General features: G+C 44.5%; 2 protein-coding genes across 5 annotated transcripts in view; one reads left to right on the plus strand and one right to left on the minus strand.

Moving 5' to 3' along the window:
- CHAC2 (ChaC glutathione specific gamma-glutamylcyclotransferase 2) overlaps window positions 1-2555 on the minus strand; it is a 307511-nt gene extending 304956 nt beyond the window's left edge. The window contains exon 1 of one of the 3 annotated variants that reach the window (XM_069608364.1): window positions 2305-2555. In XM_069608364.1, the coding sequence (XP_069464465.1) occupies window positions 2305-2544 (240 nt within the window). In that variant the 5' untranslated portion in view covers window positions 2545-2555. The remainder of the gene's footprint in view (window positions 1-2304) is intronic. The other 2 variants (XM_069608366.1, XM_069608365.1) reach the window with 2 other exon arrangements.
- The window catches only part of ASB3 (ankyrin repeat and SOCS box containing 3), a 1206585-nt gene continuing 1190130 nt past the window's right edge, over window positions 2554-19008 (plus strand). Inside the window, exon 1 of one of the 2 annotated variants that reach the window (XM_069608363.1) lies at window positions 2554-2690. The gene's annotated coding sequence lies outside the window, so the exon portion shown is untranslated. Of the gene's footprint in view, window positions 2691-3578; window positions 3652-19008 lie in introns of those variants that run through there. The other variant, XM_069608362.1, reaches the window with a different exon arrangement.

The raw sequence follows: 19008 nt of genomic DNA on the forward strand, positions 1-19008 counted from the left end.
ATGCTCTAAATGGTTCCAATGTGTCGGTCTAGGAAGGATGAAGGGCCGAGACAGCACCACTGAAACTCGAACCCGAAGGGTAGACTATGCCAGGACCCGTTCTCTTCCGGCCGCTTGCAGACGTGTCCAAATCTGCACCGTTTTCACAGGCTGCACGCAAAGAATGCAGCCAACATCCGGTGTATCCTGAGCTGTGTGTGTCTGAGGAGCGGGTGCTATGTGACATGCCTGCGACAGATCAGAGCCCCTGCACTTTCAAAGACTCTCTGCCACTGTCACCCCACGTAAAGAAGCAGAGAGGCCTCACAACAAAAGGGAAGGCTAGCCCATACTGCCAAGTGCTTGCCATCATTTCCAATAAAGATGTGTACACAGAGCTCGAGGAAACGGCCTGTTGAATCAAGATGGCCAAAACAGGAGCAGAGGGGAAAAACATCAAGCCCAGTCCTCCCCTCTCCTTACCTTCCCGCGGGCTTTGCAGGACCCGGGACACAAACCTCACGCTGCGGTCCGGAGCCCAGCAAAGAACAGAGCGAGGCAATCCGGCTCAACTGTAACCCCCAAGCCCTGCAGAAGGCCCAGGAGCAGCGCCGCACCTGAGGGAGCCGAGGGCCCCGCCACACAGCCCCCCCCCAGGGGGCCAGCAGTCGGTGCTCCCAAGTGCCCCGCACCGGGAAGAAAAAGTTCAACCTGCCGGAGGCAGGAAAAATTAAAACCGAGTGACGTGGATGTGGGGGAGGAGTTATAGGGATTTAAAGAAATAGAAGAAGGTCCTGTGTCGGAGGCAGGGGCCTCATTAGGTAAGTACTGGGACGAGGAAGAGTGGAGGTAATGTGAAAACGTTGGGGAGCTGGAGCTGGTAGGTGGCTGTGTCAGCCGGCCAAGTGAAGCCAGGTGGGGTGAGACTTTTAGGTCCACCAGTGGGAAGAAGCGTGCGAAGTTTGGCATGACGCCAATTGGTGGTTGGATACGTTTTGAATAAGCTGTGCCCTTAAGATCTGTTGATGAGGCGTGAGTAGAAGAAACCATGCACACAGGTGAGCAGCATTACTGTGCGACGCAAGAACGAATCCCACCTACAAGTACCCCAGAAGAAAAGGAGGAGTATTGGAACACGGACCAGTTCAGTCCAAGAAGTCAGGAGTTGGTTGCAGGTTATTGTGGCAGTAACCCAGCGAGTTGGCAGGAGCAAAATGTGTCTATAAAGTAAACCTAGCGAAGAAATGTATGGGGCATATGCCTCAGAGCACCTTAGGGATAGCACAGCGCGGGGGTGAGATAGGAAAGGGGTAAAAGAAACAGCAGCCCAGCAGTTACAGTAAACCATTCCCTTCAAAACTTGTACCAGCGAGTAAGTAGCATGACAGGGGTGCAGTACTTTAGGCTCAATAGGAAGACTAGAGGGGGAAATAGGAGAGAAAAGCTGGGGATAAAAATATATTGGCTGAGTGAAATGACTAGTCGAGGTTGGGAAGCCAGCCAGTTGGCTTACCAGTGCAGAAGTATCACTAAGCAACTGACCTGGTGTTCTCATGGATAACGGATGTGAATGATTGCAAATGTTTGCTTGACTAAACCTGAAGTTTCCCCCCACTAAATGAAAATGGGCACATGTGCCTTTTTTGAGGTTGAATGCAATCGTTGAGCAAAAGGGAAGCTAGGTGAGGTTATCTTTTGGGGAGGGGCATTGATCGTGGGCTTTTGGCCAAGGGCTTAAGTTTATTGTTGAGGTAGATCAAACCCTCAAGTTGCTCGCAGCAAGCTGGGCAGTATGAGCCCATGGAACAGAGTGCACATTATTTCATGCTTTAACAGTTCACGCAAAGGTGGGTGTTTTTTTTTCCTATGAACCCAACACACTTCTGAGGATGCAACAAAATGTAACCGAAGGCATTTCAATAGGTGGAGTGATTTTCTGTATGTCTAAGCAGTTCCTCTGCCGCTTTGTCCATCTTCCCAATACAACTTTGTTTTGTGCTTTGCCCCCTCTTAAGTAGGGTGTTGTGCCCACCTCAACAAAGCGTGCTGTGTCATCTTCCCCCGTATACTTATAAAGTATGCCCGCTCAACGTATTCTCTCTCTTTTTTACTCTGGGCCATACCCCCACCATCCCAACGACCCATTGACACACGTCCCTTATTCCGAGGCGTGATGGTTACCCCTGTCCTCTGGGTCATTCCCTTCTCACTGAAAGCGTTGTGCCCCCCCTCCCCCTCTTCACCATGATGCTGTGACCCGGTGCCCCTTTTGCTCCTCTGCCTTCAGTCCATTCTTCCCACGTTGCAATGCCCCTTGACCCTCACCTTGCCCGGGACCCCGCGGTGGTCGGTGCTGCCCTGCCAGAATCTGCGGCTGTAGGAGGAGATGTAGCCCACCAGCTTCTCCTCATACGGAAAATCAACCTTCCAAATCAGAGACCCGTATCCGAAAACCCACATTGTGTAGTGGAGCTGGTGACAGCTGCTGAGCTCGCGCAGCCTCCACCTGCCACCGGCAGCAGCACCTGCGCCCCGCCTCCTGTTGACGTCACAGCACACTGTCATCCCTGCACACTGGCACTGGCCGCGGAGCATCACTGGACATGCAGTTCTTTCATTGAGAAATATTAGGACAACTGTCGGAAGGCTCGGGCGACCGTAAATCATCTGTACTGAACAATGATATAACACTTGGCGGGTACACCGGAAAGGTACGGCCTTTGCGATAGTTATACAATATAAACGTGTCCATCTTCAATGAAATGTTTCTGGGTTTTTTTAACGGATGTTTTGCTTTAACAATAACAATAAAGACTTCTGAGTTTGCCTGTAATTTATTGATAGAATGAATACATTATAATGAATTTTGACCCCTTCGTCATTTGCATATATCTAATTGGTTGCTCCCTGTGTTTAAATTAAGGTTTAGCTTACTTAAATTATAAGAACGTCTTTTAACAAAACGTTTACCTCAAAAGGGAACGTCTCCCAACGTTCGTTTTAACATGCAAGTGCTAACTGGCAAAAAACCTAGACTCTTTAAGAAAAAAGCAAATCTATCTGATTCAGAGACCATGGGATCTGCAGCACAATTATATTTTGGGAAATAACTGAAAGGAATCAATAAGCAGCTTTAATAAAAGCAAATTGCTAATTTATAATTAAAATATACATTCGTTTAGCATATGTGGAATTAATGGTCTCTGGACAATGTTCTGAAGCAAAGTTTAAAAATCCTTTGCCCCATTAAGTTTCCATAAACATGTACATTTTCTTCACGCGTCCGGAGATCACAATACTCCAGTATGGCCGCAGTGTTTACCAAAGAATAGCCCGCGAAGCCAACATTCAGTTACCGCAATGGAGGCGGCCATCTTACATGTATAACTGTCTATTGCACCATAAATCCACTGTGTGGTCCTTGCATAGTTGCACAAAAACGAATCCCACATATTTACCATTTTGCAGGAACGTTAACTTTCGTCACGGAATACAGGCTAAAATATATTTTAAGTGAAAATCTCGACTATATATTGCTTAAATGAGCCATAATGCAATACTGCACGTTTGTGTGGTTTTACTTAAAGGGAAATGACTAGTTTGTCCTTCTTCCATGCCAGTGCGGAAGAGGTCTTGTTGCGGAGCATGGATGATGGAGAGCCCAGTTCCAACGCAAGTAGCGGGTTCTGCGCAATCTTGCGGGGTTTATTTGTGTTTGTGATAAAATAGTATTGGTTAGTACAGTAGTGATTCCTAGGGCTACTACGTAGGCACAGCCTGCGTGGATAGAATCGGGTGCGTGGCTGCATGATGCATCCTATGCCAACTGAACTAGAGGTTTTCTGAATGTACTATTTCGCCCCTGCAAAAGTGCTTTCCCACAGCACGGTAGGGAATGGATCATGGGCCTGATTACTACTACCGGAAATCTTCATTACACCGAGTCCTAGTCATCCTCGTCACAGTCCTTACTTGAGCCGTCAGCACCCGAGGCAGAGGGGCTGATTCATGGAATTATTTGCACCGAAAAACGGGATTTGCGCGCCATTCTGTCCGCAAATCCCCATTTGTGAAACAGGGATTTGCGGGCAGAATGGCGCACAAATCCCCGTATTTAGGCGCAAATAATTCCATGAATCAGCCCCAGAATCTCTATAATACCACCTTTAATAACTAACGAAGTGCAGAGACACGGTCCGCCCTAGTCCACTCTTTATGTCTCTTGATTTGTTAACTTATAAGAACCCCTGCAACAACACCACTTCCTGTTTAAATACCAAGCTGGCACAGTATGGGGTGGGAGGGAGTGCTAGGACTGTGACGAGTAAGATTAGGATTCTGTAATGAAGATCACTGGTAAGTAATCAGGGCATTACCCCTTCGTCCATCTTCCTCGTCGCAGGCCTTACTTACTTGAGCAAAACAAAGGGGAGGTCTGGGAATCTCTCAACCAGCACGAACACAGCCGAGTGACCTGTTCTTGGGTGAATAATCCATGGGAGAGACTCTACCAAGTCTTTAGCTTACTTGAGGACCTACAAAGCAGCATCCCCGTAAGTAACCTCTGACAAAACTGCATATTATGCAGCACTCCAGGATATATATGCAGTGCCAGATTATCCATTAGGCCAAGTAGGCACCGGCCTATGGACCCTGTGACAAAATAAAGCCATGCAGAAAATTAAAAACATATTAGGAGATAGTTTGCGAAGGGGCGGCCCTGACATTTTGACTGCATAGGGGGCCTCCATAGGGTTTAATCCGGCACTGTGTGTATGGGTCAAGATTGATTGTGAGATGGCATCTGCTGCCGCTATTACCGACAACAAATGGGGAGGAATCTCAAAACAGTGTAACAACCTGATCCCTGCCATTGACCCCAAGCCAGAGCAACCAAGTGACCCGGCAAGACACTGAGAAGATGGGCCCTGAAACCTGGTCCACCAGTTGCCTCTCAAGCGTTAACGTTTCAGAAGACCACAAGAGATGGAAAGCTAGCTAAGCTCGTAGTTTGGGGAGATTTGCCAAAGCAAACCAAGTGCACAGGGAGGTCATGGAAGCACGCAACTATTTGAAAAGCTCTCTAGGATAGCAGAATTGATACTGCTGCTAAATAATGAGATCGCTAGCAGTACAATGAGAGGATACAGACGGGAATGGCCCATATGCTGACCCCATCAGTTGGACTGACACCTGGGACTGAGTTAAAGTGGTCACAAACTGCAGATGGAACGAAGGAGTTATTGCAAAACGTATACCGCAAGAAGATAAGGCATCTAGAGCCAAGCCAAGAACAAACAGAAGGAAGAAATGCTTCAAATGGCTGACATGGCCTACCAACATGGAAAACAGACTAGGGCAAATGTCTGCCTGGAAACTCTTACCAGATTGGCATAATATCCATAGATGCCACCAATCTGTAGGCCTCCAGGCGCCTCCATGTACAGCAGCCTGACTGAAACCAAGGATCGACTGTGCCGCCTGGTCAGAAACCCCCTCCCTCACATATTAATCTTAGCAAGCATGGATAGATGGAATCCTGCCCCAAAAGGGCAGAGCCAGAGACTCATGAAAAACGTCCCTCTGTGCAGTAGCACTTGGAGCGTTTATTATGCGCAGAATAGAATTATCATAACAAATAATCTTGGACCCAAATAACCGGAGAGACTCCAAGAATATGTCAAAATACTACTTTATTATCAGTCCAAATAAAGTAGGAAGACCTGATGAACAAACAAATTGCACCTCGCACACTCTCGGTTACGTTTTAGTTACACAAAGAATGTCATCCTACATGGCAAATAATTAAACCTATCGGACGGGGGAGATTGGTTAAGGGGACATATCTATATGTGTTAATAACATAATTGGCTGCCCCACATCTAACATGCATGCCTTGAGCATTCCTCTAACTACGCATCAAACAGATTATAGCAGCATAACAGCAGCAGATTGGTCATTGCAACACTGTATGCTCACCATTGCATAGACCCTCTGATTGGTTGGCATTCTCTCCCAGCTTTGGACACTCGGCTCGTTAGTAACACGTAAACAAAATCAAACCCAGGTGCGGACAACAGCGTCAGACTTCTGCCCAATTAGTGTACCATCTCTCATTAGCTATGCTCCCAGCCAAGGCTTCTCATTTGTACTTGACCCTGCATGATCTCTTTTCCGGAACTTTAAGGCGAGTTAAAAGTACATCGTTATTTTTGCCTGGGTCTTATGAATAGGCCCTGTTTTCTGGTCTTGCACCACGTTTGAGGAGACCATGATTTTGTCCATATTTTCGTCTTATTTAGAGCTATTTGATTCAATTGTTCTGGGTGCTATTGCTCTTTTCAGCCTCTGGAGACTTGGTTGCTCTGTCTCACATATGCTTTTCAGAATCTTTAATTGTCAATACTTGGTATCCCAAAATGATCTCTCATTTACTTAATCTAAGAGAAATATGTTCTATGTACATTGCTTATCCTAGTTGACTTCCCTTGTACCTTGCAGCAGTTTCTCGCTGTGCCATCCTAGATCTCCGGCCAGCAGCTATTCTTTGTTCGTGCAAGATTCTGTACTTTCAGCCTCTGTCAGCTCTGTAGTCCTGGCCTTTCTCCTTAGAGCCTTTCGCTTACTATTATTTGAAACCGACGTCCATCTTTTCAACATGGCCGCTTCACCCATGTTATGTTTTCTACTGCAGCAAGCTTCTATGTGACTCGTCTACCTTGCGTTTCTGCGTATATGCATTTATTACTCACCTGGTCATTTATCTTCTTTGTATACATGGTTTCTTCTTGCTTGTATATATGTTTACTTTGTTTCTACAGTTATATCTTAATTCTTTAAGCATTTTCTTATTGTTTCAGTGCTTCATCGTCTCTTCTCTTTATGACCTCACTTTGCTCTTGTCAGATTTTCTTTACAGTTCCTTGACATTCAGTGGTACCTGCAACTCTCTTGCTACCACTTCAGTTTGTGGGTACATTTGGTATGGTTGCTTGAGTGCATAACGTTTCTAATACACTCGATGCGGTATTGGGATTATACCTAGTGTCCTGCACAGTGCCTTCGGGTTCTTCATCCAGTATGACAGAGGTGTTGGGGAGGGTTCTTCCAATGATGTGTACGTTTGCTTCTCTACATTTCCCCCTCTGGTCGAGTCCTCGACCAGCTCCTCAATTTTCTTCATCTTTCTACAGAACAACTTCTTTGGGATCCATATATTAATCACCCCTCTCAGGTCATCTGCATTCTTGATGTGTTAATCCACACTCCAGGTCGTATGGAAGCACTCCCCAGTTGGTTGACAGAGCACCTAATGCCCTACATAGTTCTTATGATCCTTTGGGTAATAAAAACTCGCCCCTGGGGGTGCCAGAGGACTTATTTTCAGGTGCTCACAGGCAGTGTTTCGGTCTGTCTGTGCTCGTAAGTCACAGCATTCACATCGATCATTATCTTCATTCCGATTGCTTTCTTTGCGGTCTTCTTGCATTGTCCTATGAATATTCTTATAGGACAGAATCCTAGCAACACTAACGATAGTATTGCTCCCAATAGTTTGAAGGCATTTACCAACCAGGTTGGAACCCATGAAAACAGGGACGAAAACCAGTCATCTTCTCCGACCTGGTCTACTTCATCCACCATCTTTGTATGTAAGGTAGACCGCATCATTATTACTTTTGTTAGGCTTCCATTTTCTTCATCTTGGCCAGGTTTGAATGTACAGGAAGAAGACCCAATCTTGGTGCACACGCCTCCTTCAGTTGCTGTAATTAAGTCCAGGACCTACCTGTTCTGGAGGGCCATGAGCCCGATTGCCCTCAGTTCTTCTCTAATCGCATTGAATCCTTTTATTTTCGTGTTGATCGTTTGTAACAGCTCCCACCTAGTGAGCTGAACCCATTGGCGTTCACTGAAGTCTGAATTTCTGGCATGAATACAGCTGTGAATATTACTGCCGTTCTGCTGAACAGTGTATGCTCATCTGGAATGTCATGATAGGCTTCTATCGATTTTGTCAAAAAATAGTTCTACCTCTTCCGTCGTGTGAGGTTAAGCAATCTTTCCTTCCTCGGGTGAGCATCCATTTTCAGGAAATCTAGGATCTGGAAGTCGCTCTTTGGCACCACTAAGGCTGGTATATTTATCATTACTAAGGATGAAACTCCTCCCCATTCTGGTAGCAACTTCATATATGCCCTTGATCCCATGCCAAGTAGTGATCCATCAGGACTGCTGTTCCTCCCTTCATGCCTGGTATGTCAAAAACACAACCACACTTGAGGTTTTCCCCAACCTTTATCGTGCCATTGTTTCTGAAGCATAGGAACGCATTCCTTAGGGGTAATATCTGCAAGGTCTACCCTCCTCGTCGATCCATGTTAATTAACTTGTGATCGTAGGCCATTGGTCCTTGCATTCTTTTTCTGCATTCACCACAACTGCTTCCCATTGTCCTAACAATGCCATTACTTTGCTCACAACCAGTCCCTCAGCCCATCCCTCAGGAGTAAGGACTGTTCCTTTAATTCATAGTTGACCTCTTCCCCAGCATTCTCTTATTTCTTTTTCCTTTCTTATCTTTGCATTGTAACATTCGGTTTTCCTCGACTGATTCCTGCTCCATTTGTTCCAGGCTGCTCGTATTTTATTATTCATTTAATTGTCTCTTGTTTCGCTCTTGACTTCATATCTTGCACATAATTGTCTTCCCTCTGGGATATCGCTTTATTCATCCACACTATGTATGGAGGCTGTCTTGCCTTGGCATTGTCCTCTAGTTAGGCAAAGTGCAAGACATATCAGGCCATGTGTGCCTTTTTTATTGGTACTTCTGTGACTTTGAATATTTTGGATGCTCCCCTAGCAGAAGGTAAAAGGGAACATAAATAGCAGTTTTCGTCTGACATTTTTCTCCCCACTTTCTTCATGTGCTGTGTGAGACATCTGAAGGTGTCTCACCCACTAGTCCCCGGAGATCTGTCATCCAGGTGACCAGGACTTGGCCATCGCTATTGGATCCAGTTCCTTGGGTCGGACCAATGGGGGAGGATCACCTGGATGGGGGTGTCTTTGGGGAATGGAAGTGGGACACTGACAGGTGAGATGCGGTACCCCCTTCCTTATAACACCTTTTCCCCATCCTACCCCGTAGAATACTTAGAAGCTCTACCAACACTTTCTTACACCATGAACAACAATGGACTAACACCAGAGCAGTTTCCTGACATGTCCCAACACAAGGATCAGGCAATTGACAATAACTACAAACACCTGACGGCCCTTTCCCTTCCCCACAAGGATAAAAGGCGGAGCACGAGAACACACTTTGAGCAAGAACAAACGCACAAGGAAGCAGCTATTCCAAAATGGCAGTTCAAACGGAGAAGAAAGGTGGCAAGACCAGAAAGGACAACAAGGAGGGAAGTGCCCTTGCCCTTTTCCGCCAAGACCCCCGTAGCCTCTGTGAAAGGAATCGTAAGACCGGGAACTACAGATGACGTGTGGTGTAACAGATGTCAACGGTGCACAGGACCCTCCCGCGCTGATAACAGAGGGGGGAGACGCGCTTGTTACTGTGATACCGTCCTTGACTACAGAGTTAAGAAATGACAAGGAGTTCAGGACAGCTAGTGAGTCGGAGGGAGAACCGATAGTAAACCGGTTGGTGTTGAGCGAAGGTTGCAAACAGCAACATGATAGGAACCAAGGATATGTGTGCTAATTAACCTTTAAAGCCCAGAGAAAGACCAGTTGCAGAGTGGTCCGACGCAACATAGGCACCCATTCGGATGACTCTAGCTGGGCCCCTTTTCTTGTGAACATTGCAGTACCAAGAGGCCATAGGAAAGGTTGGCATAGAGAGTTAAGGTGGTCATACAAGGGTTGTGTCAAAATCCCTTATACAATCGAAAGTCCTGAACCCATCACGAAAGTTTTGACATTGTGAAATAGGCGTATGTGCCCGGCTGAGGGAAGCACAGTGCGAGCGCCAGAGAAAGCCTGATTGGGGGCTTAAGAGAAAGCCTGGCTGGGGGCTGGAAAAAGCTAAGAGAAATGAATCCCGCCATGTGATACATCTTAAGTGAATTGTGTTAAACTGGCAAATGTGGACCTGGCTGAGGGAGGCCAACGTTGCAAAAAGGATCACAGCCCGGTTGAGGGGGATCCACGGGTGAAAGGAAATCACCCGACAGGAAGATTACTGAAAGGAAATTTTTGTTTTGTTTATTGCACATCAGGTCCTCTGAGGTAATAGACTTGGTGTAAAAGAGACTTGGCCACAGAAGGCCATTTTGGAAACGAACTGTAAGCTCATGCTGGAGAAGCCCAGGAGTGTGCTGTGCGCGAGACTCCCGCCTTGTCCCGTGTTAAAAACGTGGCAAAGGGAGACCTTTCTTTTATGGTGAACATTATCCCACACTATTTAGTAACTTTGCGGTAAGGATAGGCAATAGTTTTTTTTAATTTTTTTTTTTTTAGTATAGGCCCTTTTTATTTGACAAGACGCCACTAGGACTGAATTATTATTATTTGATGGTTGTAGCTTGCTCCCATCTTAGATTTAGGTTTAAGTTGGGCGTTTTTCTCACCCATTTATACAGTTTAATAAACACCCTGGAACTGTGATCACTTGTGTCTGTCTTTACTGTTGCCACCATGAGCTCCTTACAGCTGATACCGCGTGTTGTTCTTTAAATGGGCCGAATTATCAAGATATCAATTTATACCTTCATGATCGTCCCCAAAATCTCTTTTTGAACGGGCAGTTTGTTTGGAAATATCAGAAAAAATATCACTTGTGCCTTTATCAGGAATGGAAACAGATGTCTCATTGTTAGGCATTTTGTTTGAATTGTAAAACAATATCTCACAAAATGTGTAAAGCATAAGAAATTAAAGGCAATACATAAGGCAAAATGTAGTTGTGAGAAGTAATGCCATAGTATTCAAATGCCACATTATTTCCTTTGGAGTAGCTGGTCTTCTTGTTAACAGTGTGTGTTTTAATATAATGGAAAATACCCATTTCCAGTTTTAATGTTTTCACCTTTCAATTATTTTTAAAATCTGCAATTTTGTTATCACAGGAACTGAATGATGACGGCTATAATAACTTTGCGAATAAAAGGACTGTTTTTAGGATTTCCAAATAAAACAACAACTTCCACGTTCTGTGTACTAGAGCTGGATATGTTCAAAGAATGTATACCAAAATAGCATGCCGAAATACATGTAATGTTTCACGAAGCATAAAATGTACTTGTGCAATCTTAGTGTCTTAATCTATTTTTAGTTCAATTGAAAAAAATCTCTTTTTAGTTCAACTTGAAGAGCTCTCTAACTGCCGCAAGACCATTCACTCCTTATTAAACTTAAGAAGTGTCAATGTATCCCAGACTGTTTTTTAATCCATTAATTCTTTGTCCTTGCCCTTAGTGGCCGATCTGGTCTGCATGCGCAGAACTTCTTCTCTTGCTTCACTGTCAGCGGATGCCGGAGGTGTCAGGGTCAGGGTCTCTCCTTTGTAGAGCTTCACGTTTTTCAGGTGTAGCCACGCTTGGATTTTAACAGTGGTGTGGGTCACCACCTGTACTAGCTATGGTCTCTCATAACGGGACTTGTTCCAGGTTCTAGCAAAGCTCTTCACAAGCACCTGGTCCCCTGGATACTAACTAGGCTATTTGAGTGTCTCAATAAAATCAATTGGCTGTCTTCCTCCGTCTTCTTCCACCCTTCCCTCTGATTCTTGATCTGTTGAGAATTAAAATGAACACTAGTGTTCATACTTGTTAAGTAATCGTGCATCATAACCTAATGTCTTTGCTACACTGTGGGCATCAGTTTTTACTCTAGTGGGAGGAGCACGGGGTACTCTCATACGATGTCCAGTCACCAACTCATGAGGAGTTAGGGTGTGATCTGAACCAGGTTGATTTCTCAGGGCAAACAAAGCAAGGGGAAGGCAATGCAGCCATCCCTTCTTCAAAGTCATCTTTTATTTTTGCAATCCTTTTCATTCAGACATCTGTTTAATCTCTTACAGACACCATTGGCCTGTGGGTGATAGGCAGACGAAAGCCTGTGCTTTATACCTAATAGAAGAACTATCTGTTCAAATGCGGGTCAGTATCAGACAGGACAGTACTGGAAAGCCAGTTACGCTAGAGGCATAACTGGCTTTCCAGTACTGTCCTGTCTCCATAAAGCCTCTGTGGGGATAAAGAACCCCTCCTCCCAGTTTCCTTCATAAGTCCTGCAGAGCTCGACCTTGCAGCTCAATTAACTGTACAATGGATAACATATTAAAACTTTCCTGCATTAGCATGCACTGCTCAGATGCGTGCTTAAAATCTTCTAAATCGAAAATAGGCTGCTCTTTTGGCCTCTACGTCTGCGGCTTCCTTCCTGTGAGAAATTAAGTCTGCCCGTTAGTATGGGCTGCACATCTCACCATGGCGAGAGCCAATGGGAGCTTTATTACTTTAATGAGCTGGCCCCGTAGGGACGCATGTTGCACTAGAGTGCCGTCTAGGTGGAGGAAGCCCCCCCTCTTCCAATGTGACAACCCTGCATGTACGGTTGTCACGTAGGCGGAGTCGAATACACTGTCACGTCATCATCTTCGCGGCAATGAGCGCCACTAATTCTGCAGCCTACGCTGAACAGTGTGAAGGCAATCTTGTACTCGTCACCACTTCAAATTCACCATTCTTTTTCACTACCGCTGTCCCAGTATACTTTTCACCAGTCATTTGATACATTTTTGAAGAACATCAATAAAGAGAACTCCCCGCCGCACCTCCTGCCCATCTCCCTCAAGTGCATATCCCCCCACCCCTCTGGCTCCCCCGAGTGCATCCAACATGGGGAATGTTATCATAAAATTCAATGTACGTTGTGCATGCATGTACATAGTCATACTTTTCTACTGGTTCTGCTATGAATGTTGCTGGATTCACTATTCTACATCTTAACATCCTTGAATGTTGAATTCAAAATAATCATTTTAAATCCCATGCGATGGTCGAACTCTCACAAGAAACATATGGGGAGCTCGCCCACCTGGGTTTTAACCTCTATGAGATGACATCTTCAACCCGAAACGATCGGCAAAAAGAAAAAGACACTCATTCTCCAAGAAGATATTATAGATATAAATCCCGAATAGAAGACCTGTACGGAGCAACGAGAAGGGAAAGAAGTCCACGTCCAATTACCAATAAACCCCAAAAAACCAATGGTTCTATACCATATGGCTCCACTCCAAATGCTTGTTCAAGACATACCATAAGGAGAGGCGAGAAAACAGCCTACAGAGAGGACGACAAGACCAAACAAGATTACGAATGTAAACAATTCTACTCGACAAGCCATCAAAGTCGTATCCAAGATGAGAGATTGTCGGTACCTATTCGAAAAGCCACAGAGAAATATGCAGATCGGTCTCCAATGGCTTCCGAAAAAACTCCAAAGGAAAGCAAATGGACCTGGTTCCGCTCTATCCTAACATCAGGAGACAAAAGATAGCAACCATCTGGGGGGACATTGATGAAGAAACACTCCCCCAACTCAGCAGACGCAATAGACGCGAGTGATACCATAAGTATAGCATCCTGGAACACCAGAGGGCACGTGCATCTCACTAGGCCTGACTCGCATGACCTTGGCTTACACGACATCATATGCCTTCAGGAAACGTGGCTTTGGGAAAAACCTGATTTAGATGGCTATCACATCGAAATCTCCCCGGCATTTAAAGGTCCCCTGGGCCGTCCTTCTTCTGGCTTACTAACAGCGATTAAAACAGGATCCGGCATAACCATCACAGAAGTTATAACCTGTAGCTGTGAAATTCTGGCTGTGATGACCACATGGAATTCTACATCTGTTTTTTACAACTCAAACACAGCAGAGCGGTTGGTAGCTATCATAAACATGTATTGGAATCCGCAAAAGATCTCTACAGTGAACATGTGCGATAAAGTGGCAAACATCATCGACGAGATCGCAATCAAATACAAATCTCCAAACATTCTGATTTGCGGCGACCTGAACGCAAACTGCCTACCATCCAGCAAGCCAGATGGATATGACTCGGTAAAATCCTCTGCTTCAACTAGAGGTCTGGCGTGGAACACCATCATGAAATCCAGAAACCTGTTGAATGCGGCCCTGTTACGCAGCAAAACTCGCTGATTCCGACTTGGGAACGCGGCGGGTCCTCTACTACCCTCGACTACATCTTTGCCTCTGAATCAGTTTTTTACAATATAACTGCCTTCGAAGTCATTAAAACAAAGTATAGTGACCACAATCTACTCAATGTTTCCTGCAAAAGCAATCGTCCTACACCTCAATACTATGACACCGCCATTGAGACGAACTCTCAAAACACCCGCTTACGTATGATTGATTCTGATGTCCAAAAAGTCGATGACCTATTTTCCATCCAAATGTCTGATCCTACATCTAGAATGGACTTGGCAAGATCGAGCTACGTTCCGCTTCTTCTTCCGTTTAAGAAACCGAGAAAAATCAGCAATCATCCTCCCATTCAGCACACCCATGAATACAACACAGTCTTAGTCACCAAACGTTGATCTATAAGAAAACTAAAGAGAGACGCAGTAACTAAGAATCAGCCGGCACTCTGGGAAAACCTTGCCGTAGAAACAAGACATTATAAACAATGGCTGAGAAATTGTAGAGAGTTACTTTACCAATCTGACGCCGAGGCGATGTTGAAGGCTCTGATAAACAAAAAACCCCGCGACTTTTGGTCGTTAATCAATAAATCGAACAAACTTCAAAACTCGCAGATGATAAACCCAGTTACAGAAGCTAAATGGACCGACCATTTTCGAAAACTATTCGAGCCAGTGAAAGGAAACACCTACGAACCAGAACAACAAAAAGATTCAGCCTGGATCGACCAGATAGAAATCGACGAAATCAAATCAATTATTTTGAAACTGAAACCATCGAGAGCCCCGGGCCCTGACGGGCTCGCTAACTGCGACCTTAAACAAAATCCAGAGGAATGGGCGAACCTTATTTGCTCAATTTTTAAAGTATGCCGAGAAAGTAAAACCATTCCGGACTCATGGTCAAAAGCTTTGATCGTTCCGATCTTTAAAAAGGGAGCCAGAGACGATCCCTCGAATTACAGGCCAATAGCCTTGTTAGATGCCATTGGAAAAGTTTTTGCTACAATCCTACTGAACCATTTTCGCAAATGGGCAGCTACTGCTGGCTGTTCAGATTTTCTCCAAACTGGATTTAAAAAAATAGCAAGTACGAGTGCAAATATTCCGTGCTTGAACTTACTCAAAGACAGAGTTATGATTGGATCTCCACGGATTTACCTAGCGTTCGTTGATCTGTCGGCTGCTTTTGACAGAGTGAACAGATCCAAACTATGGTCCAAACTTAAGTGTTGGAAATGTCCTGCGACCATTTTGGACCCAATAATCAAACTTCACTCCGAAACCAGTATAAAAGTACGCCTAAATAATCAAGGTCTAACGTCTAACTCTATCCCGACTTTTCGAGGAGTAAAACAGGGTTGTCCCCTGGCCCCTGCTTTGTTCATATCATTCCTAGGAGATTTCAAAGAGTCCCAATCCAAAACCAGATCCTTTCCTCCGAAAATAGGCAACACTCAGGTGCCTAGACTTTTATATGCGGATGATTTAATATTGCTTGACCAGACCCAGATCGGTTTGCAACGACAACTAGACAACCTATCAGCCTATACCATCGAAAATAATTTGGAAATCAATAAATCGAAAACCAAGATAATGATTCTCCAAAAACAAGGCCCCAAAAAGAAAGTGGCTTTCAATTGGCTCCTCTATGACACCAAAATAGAAGTGGTTGAGTCGTTCAAGTATCTCGGAATTCAACTCGACAGTACAAAGTGGGCCAGGAACCTGCAAAATGACCTATGGGCGAAGGCTAAGAATCTAGCTTCGCAATTGAGAGCTGTTGATCGGAAATACGGGAAATTCGCTCTGCCACCAGCCATCAACTTTTACAAGGCCAAGATTATCCCCTCGTTGACTTACGGCATGGACGCCACTCCGTCTATTCCTCAGGGCCTCTGGCTTAAACTCGAAGGTTTTATCTGGAGATCGGTGCTGGGTTTACCTAACTCCGTTGCTGTAGCCCCGATCCGACGGGAACTCGGTCTTGTTTCCCTAAAAGCGGTGGTGGATATCGCAACTCTATATCTGTACAGGAAAGTCATCCATCCGGAGAGCCCAGAAATCTATCGAATAATTGCCGAAGAGATCGAGAAGGGCAATAACCAAACGATGAATAAATGGGCTCAGGACCAAAATTTGAAACTGGAGGAAATCGCTTGTAACAAAGAAGAATTAAAGTACAATCCTGTTAGGATTAAAAACAAACTACAGTGTACAGATTGGATCCTGACCATCGAAAAAGCAACTGGTAACAAATTATTAGCCCATCTTCCAACGAACATCAACAAATTGAAAGAACCAATGGCATATTTCAAACGATATCCTAACAAAGTCTTAATGAGAACTTTCTTAAAAGCCCGTCTCAACGTTCTCCCGACGCAGGAAATTCTGGCGATCAGGACAGGATCCACGACAAAAGCCTGTAGACTTTGCAAAAACGCTGAAGAAATAGAATCCATCAGACACCTGCTAATGCTCTGTCCTGCTCTGCACCAAGAAAGAATGGCCTTTTTCAGCTCCCTGACTGCTAACTCGTTTGCAAGTAACGAAGACATCTGGTGGAATCGCTTAATTACTGGGGACAAGACAAGATGGCATACAGCGTCTGCTAAACTGTTGAACTTAGCATTTCAAAAAATTACTTTGACCACCGTCATTTGACTCTGCATCTCTTTATTGGTGGAAGCTTCGTCCTTGTTCCCCTGGTGATGCTTTTCACTCTTCTTCTTCTCTTGAGCTCTTGTAAAAATCTTGTTTGATTATACACAAGTAATAAAAAAAAAAAAAAAAAAAAAAATAATCATTTTGTATTCAGACACCCTTTGTGTAGTCAATGTACCTTTTGGGTTTATCCAAAATGGCAAATGGGGAGTGCACAACAAATAATGTTATTGAGCATCCCATTGTAATACTGATAGCTTTCTCTATTGCGAAAGCAGCAGTTGCTTGCGCTTGTTCGCAAGGGTAATGTCCTTTCATTACTGGGTATAAAATCCCATTATAATAGTCTATTGGTTTGTGTCTGTGCCCTAATGTCTTTTGTGTAAGTACTGCCGTCATTACTTCTCCTTTTGAATTCAAGAATAAACTCCCCATTGTATTCCTTATACAGGGGCTATACAAATCGCAGTTTTTAATTCTTCTAATCCTTCTGTCATGTCACCTGTCCATTTTATCTCACTTTTACCTGTCTATGCTTCCTTGAGTCCTTTTAAAAGTGGATGGATATACATACTGTAATCAAAAACCTAGCTTCTACAATAATTACATAGGCCTAAGAACTGTTGCATTTCACTTACTGTCTTCTGTTTTGAAGTTCTCATGATTGCTTCTGCTCTCTCAGGTGTCACTTTTCTCCCATCTTGAGAGATGAGCTGTCCTATGAACAGGACCTTTTCTAGACAATACTGCAGTTTTTCCTTGTCTACCTTCTATCCTTTGTCAGCTAATATTGTTATTAGTTTGGGTGAGTCGTCTCTGCACCTTACCTCCGTCTCACTGCACACTAATATATCATCTACGTACTGAATTATCGTGCTCTCGAGCTATACATTGCCTAAGTCCATCAGAAGGACTCTCTTAGAGAGTAATAGGGACTCACAGTACCCCAGAGGTAGTCTTGTGTATTCTAGTCACTGATTTCTATACGCAAAGGAAGTCGTATCCTGTGAGTCTTCATGAAGGCGAAGGGAAAAGAAGGCATTTTTTAAATGTATGACTGTAAAATATTTGGCTTTAGCTGGGATGTTACATTATATTGTAGCGCGGGTCGGAACCAGATGAAGCTCTGCTTCAACAATATTGTTTAGGGGCCAGAGATCCTGAATAAATCTCCACGACCCCCTGTTGATTTCTTCACAGATTACACAGCCATTTTATATCGGGACCGGGACTATGATGGCACCAATATTCCCTGCTTTATTAAAGTGGAAATGGTCTCAAATATGCCTTTATCTGCTTCTTGGGACATGGGATACTGTTTTGTACATGGCAAAATTGCTTCTGGTTTAAGCTTGATGTTAACCACTCCTGCTCCACTCAATAAACCCACATCATTTAGACTATTTGTCCATATGATGCTTAGCACCTTTTCTGAATCTTCTTGGAAAAATTAGTTTCTTTTTTCAATTTAAAAAAAAACTTTATTAATAAAGATTCACATCTCAAACCATCCAGCATTACAATAATACAAAATAAAAGAGAAACATAAACAAAGAGAATAAATTGACACGAGAGAGACAGCAGGGAAGTCCATAAACCTTTGGAGACTGTCCTTGCTCACTCACAGCCCGGTAGCACAGCATTAACTGTTCTGCATAGCATACAACCTAGCCAGTTGCTTTTAGTCCAGATATTGCCTCTACCGGTTATGACTCAGAACGTTGAGCTAACAGGTAGGCCACAAAAGGACCCAAATTGTTCTTGGATCTATTCCGCTGCCCACACAGGTAACCATATTCTTTGTCTGTGTCGCTGAGCCAGACCAAGTCTTCATGCCAAGACCGTATGACTTGGGGGGGGGGGGGGGGGGGGGTTGTGAGGGGGGGTCGCGTTGGTCAATTGCAGCAGGGTACATCTCTGTGCGGCTATCCTGCTTGTTCTTAGCAATTTCCAACAGTGATTCGGTGCTCCCGGGAGCCAGCCAAACATGCAACATAACAATTCACAGGGTACCTCTCGGCCAGGCATACTTGAGACTGCCTCCATGACCCCCTGCCACAATTCCCACAGTTTAGCGCACGACCACAGCATATGAATAAAATCAACTGACTCAGCATTGCATCTCGCCCATCTATCCGTCTTAGTGCGATTAAACAAA

This window comes from Ambystoma mexicanum, chromosome 4q (genome assembly GCF_040938575.1).
Source record: "Ambystoma mexicanum isolate Mex_15411 chromosome 4q, UKY_AmexF1_1, whole genome shotgun sequence".
Taxonomy (NCBI): Eukaryota; Metazoa; Chordata; class Amphibia; order Caudata; family Ambystomatidae; genus Ambystoma; species Ambystoma mexicanum.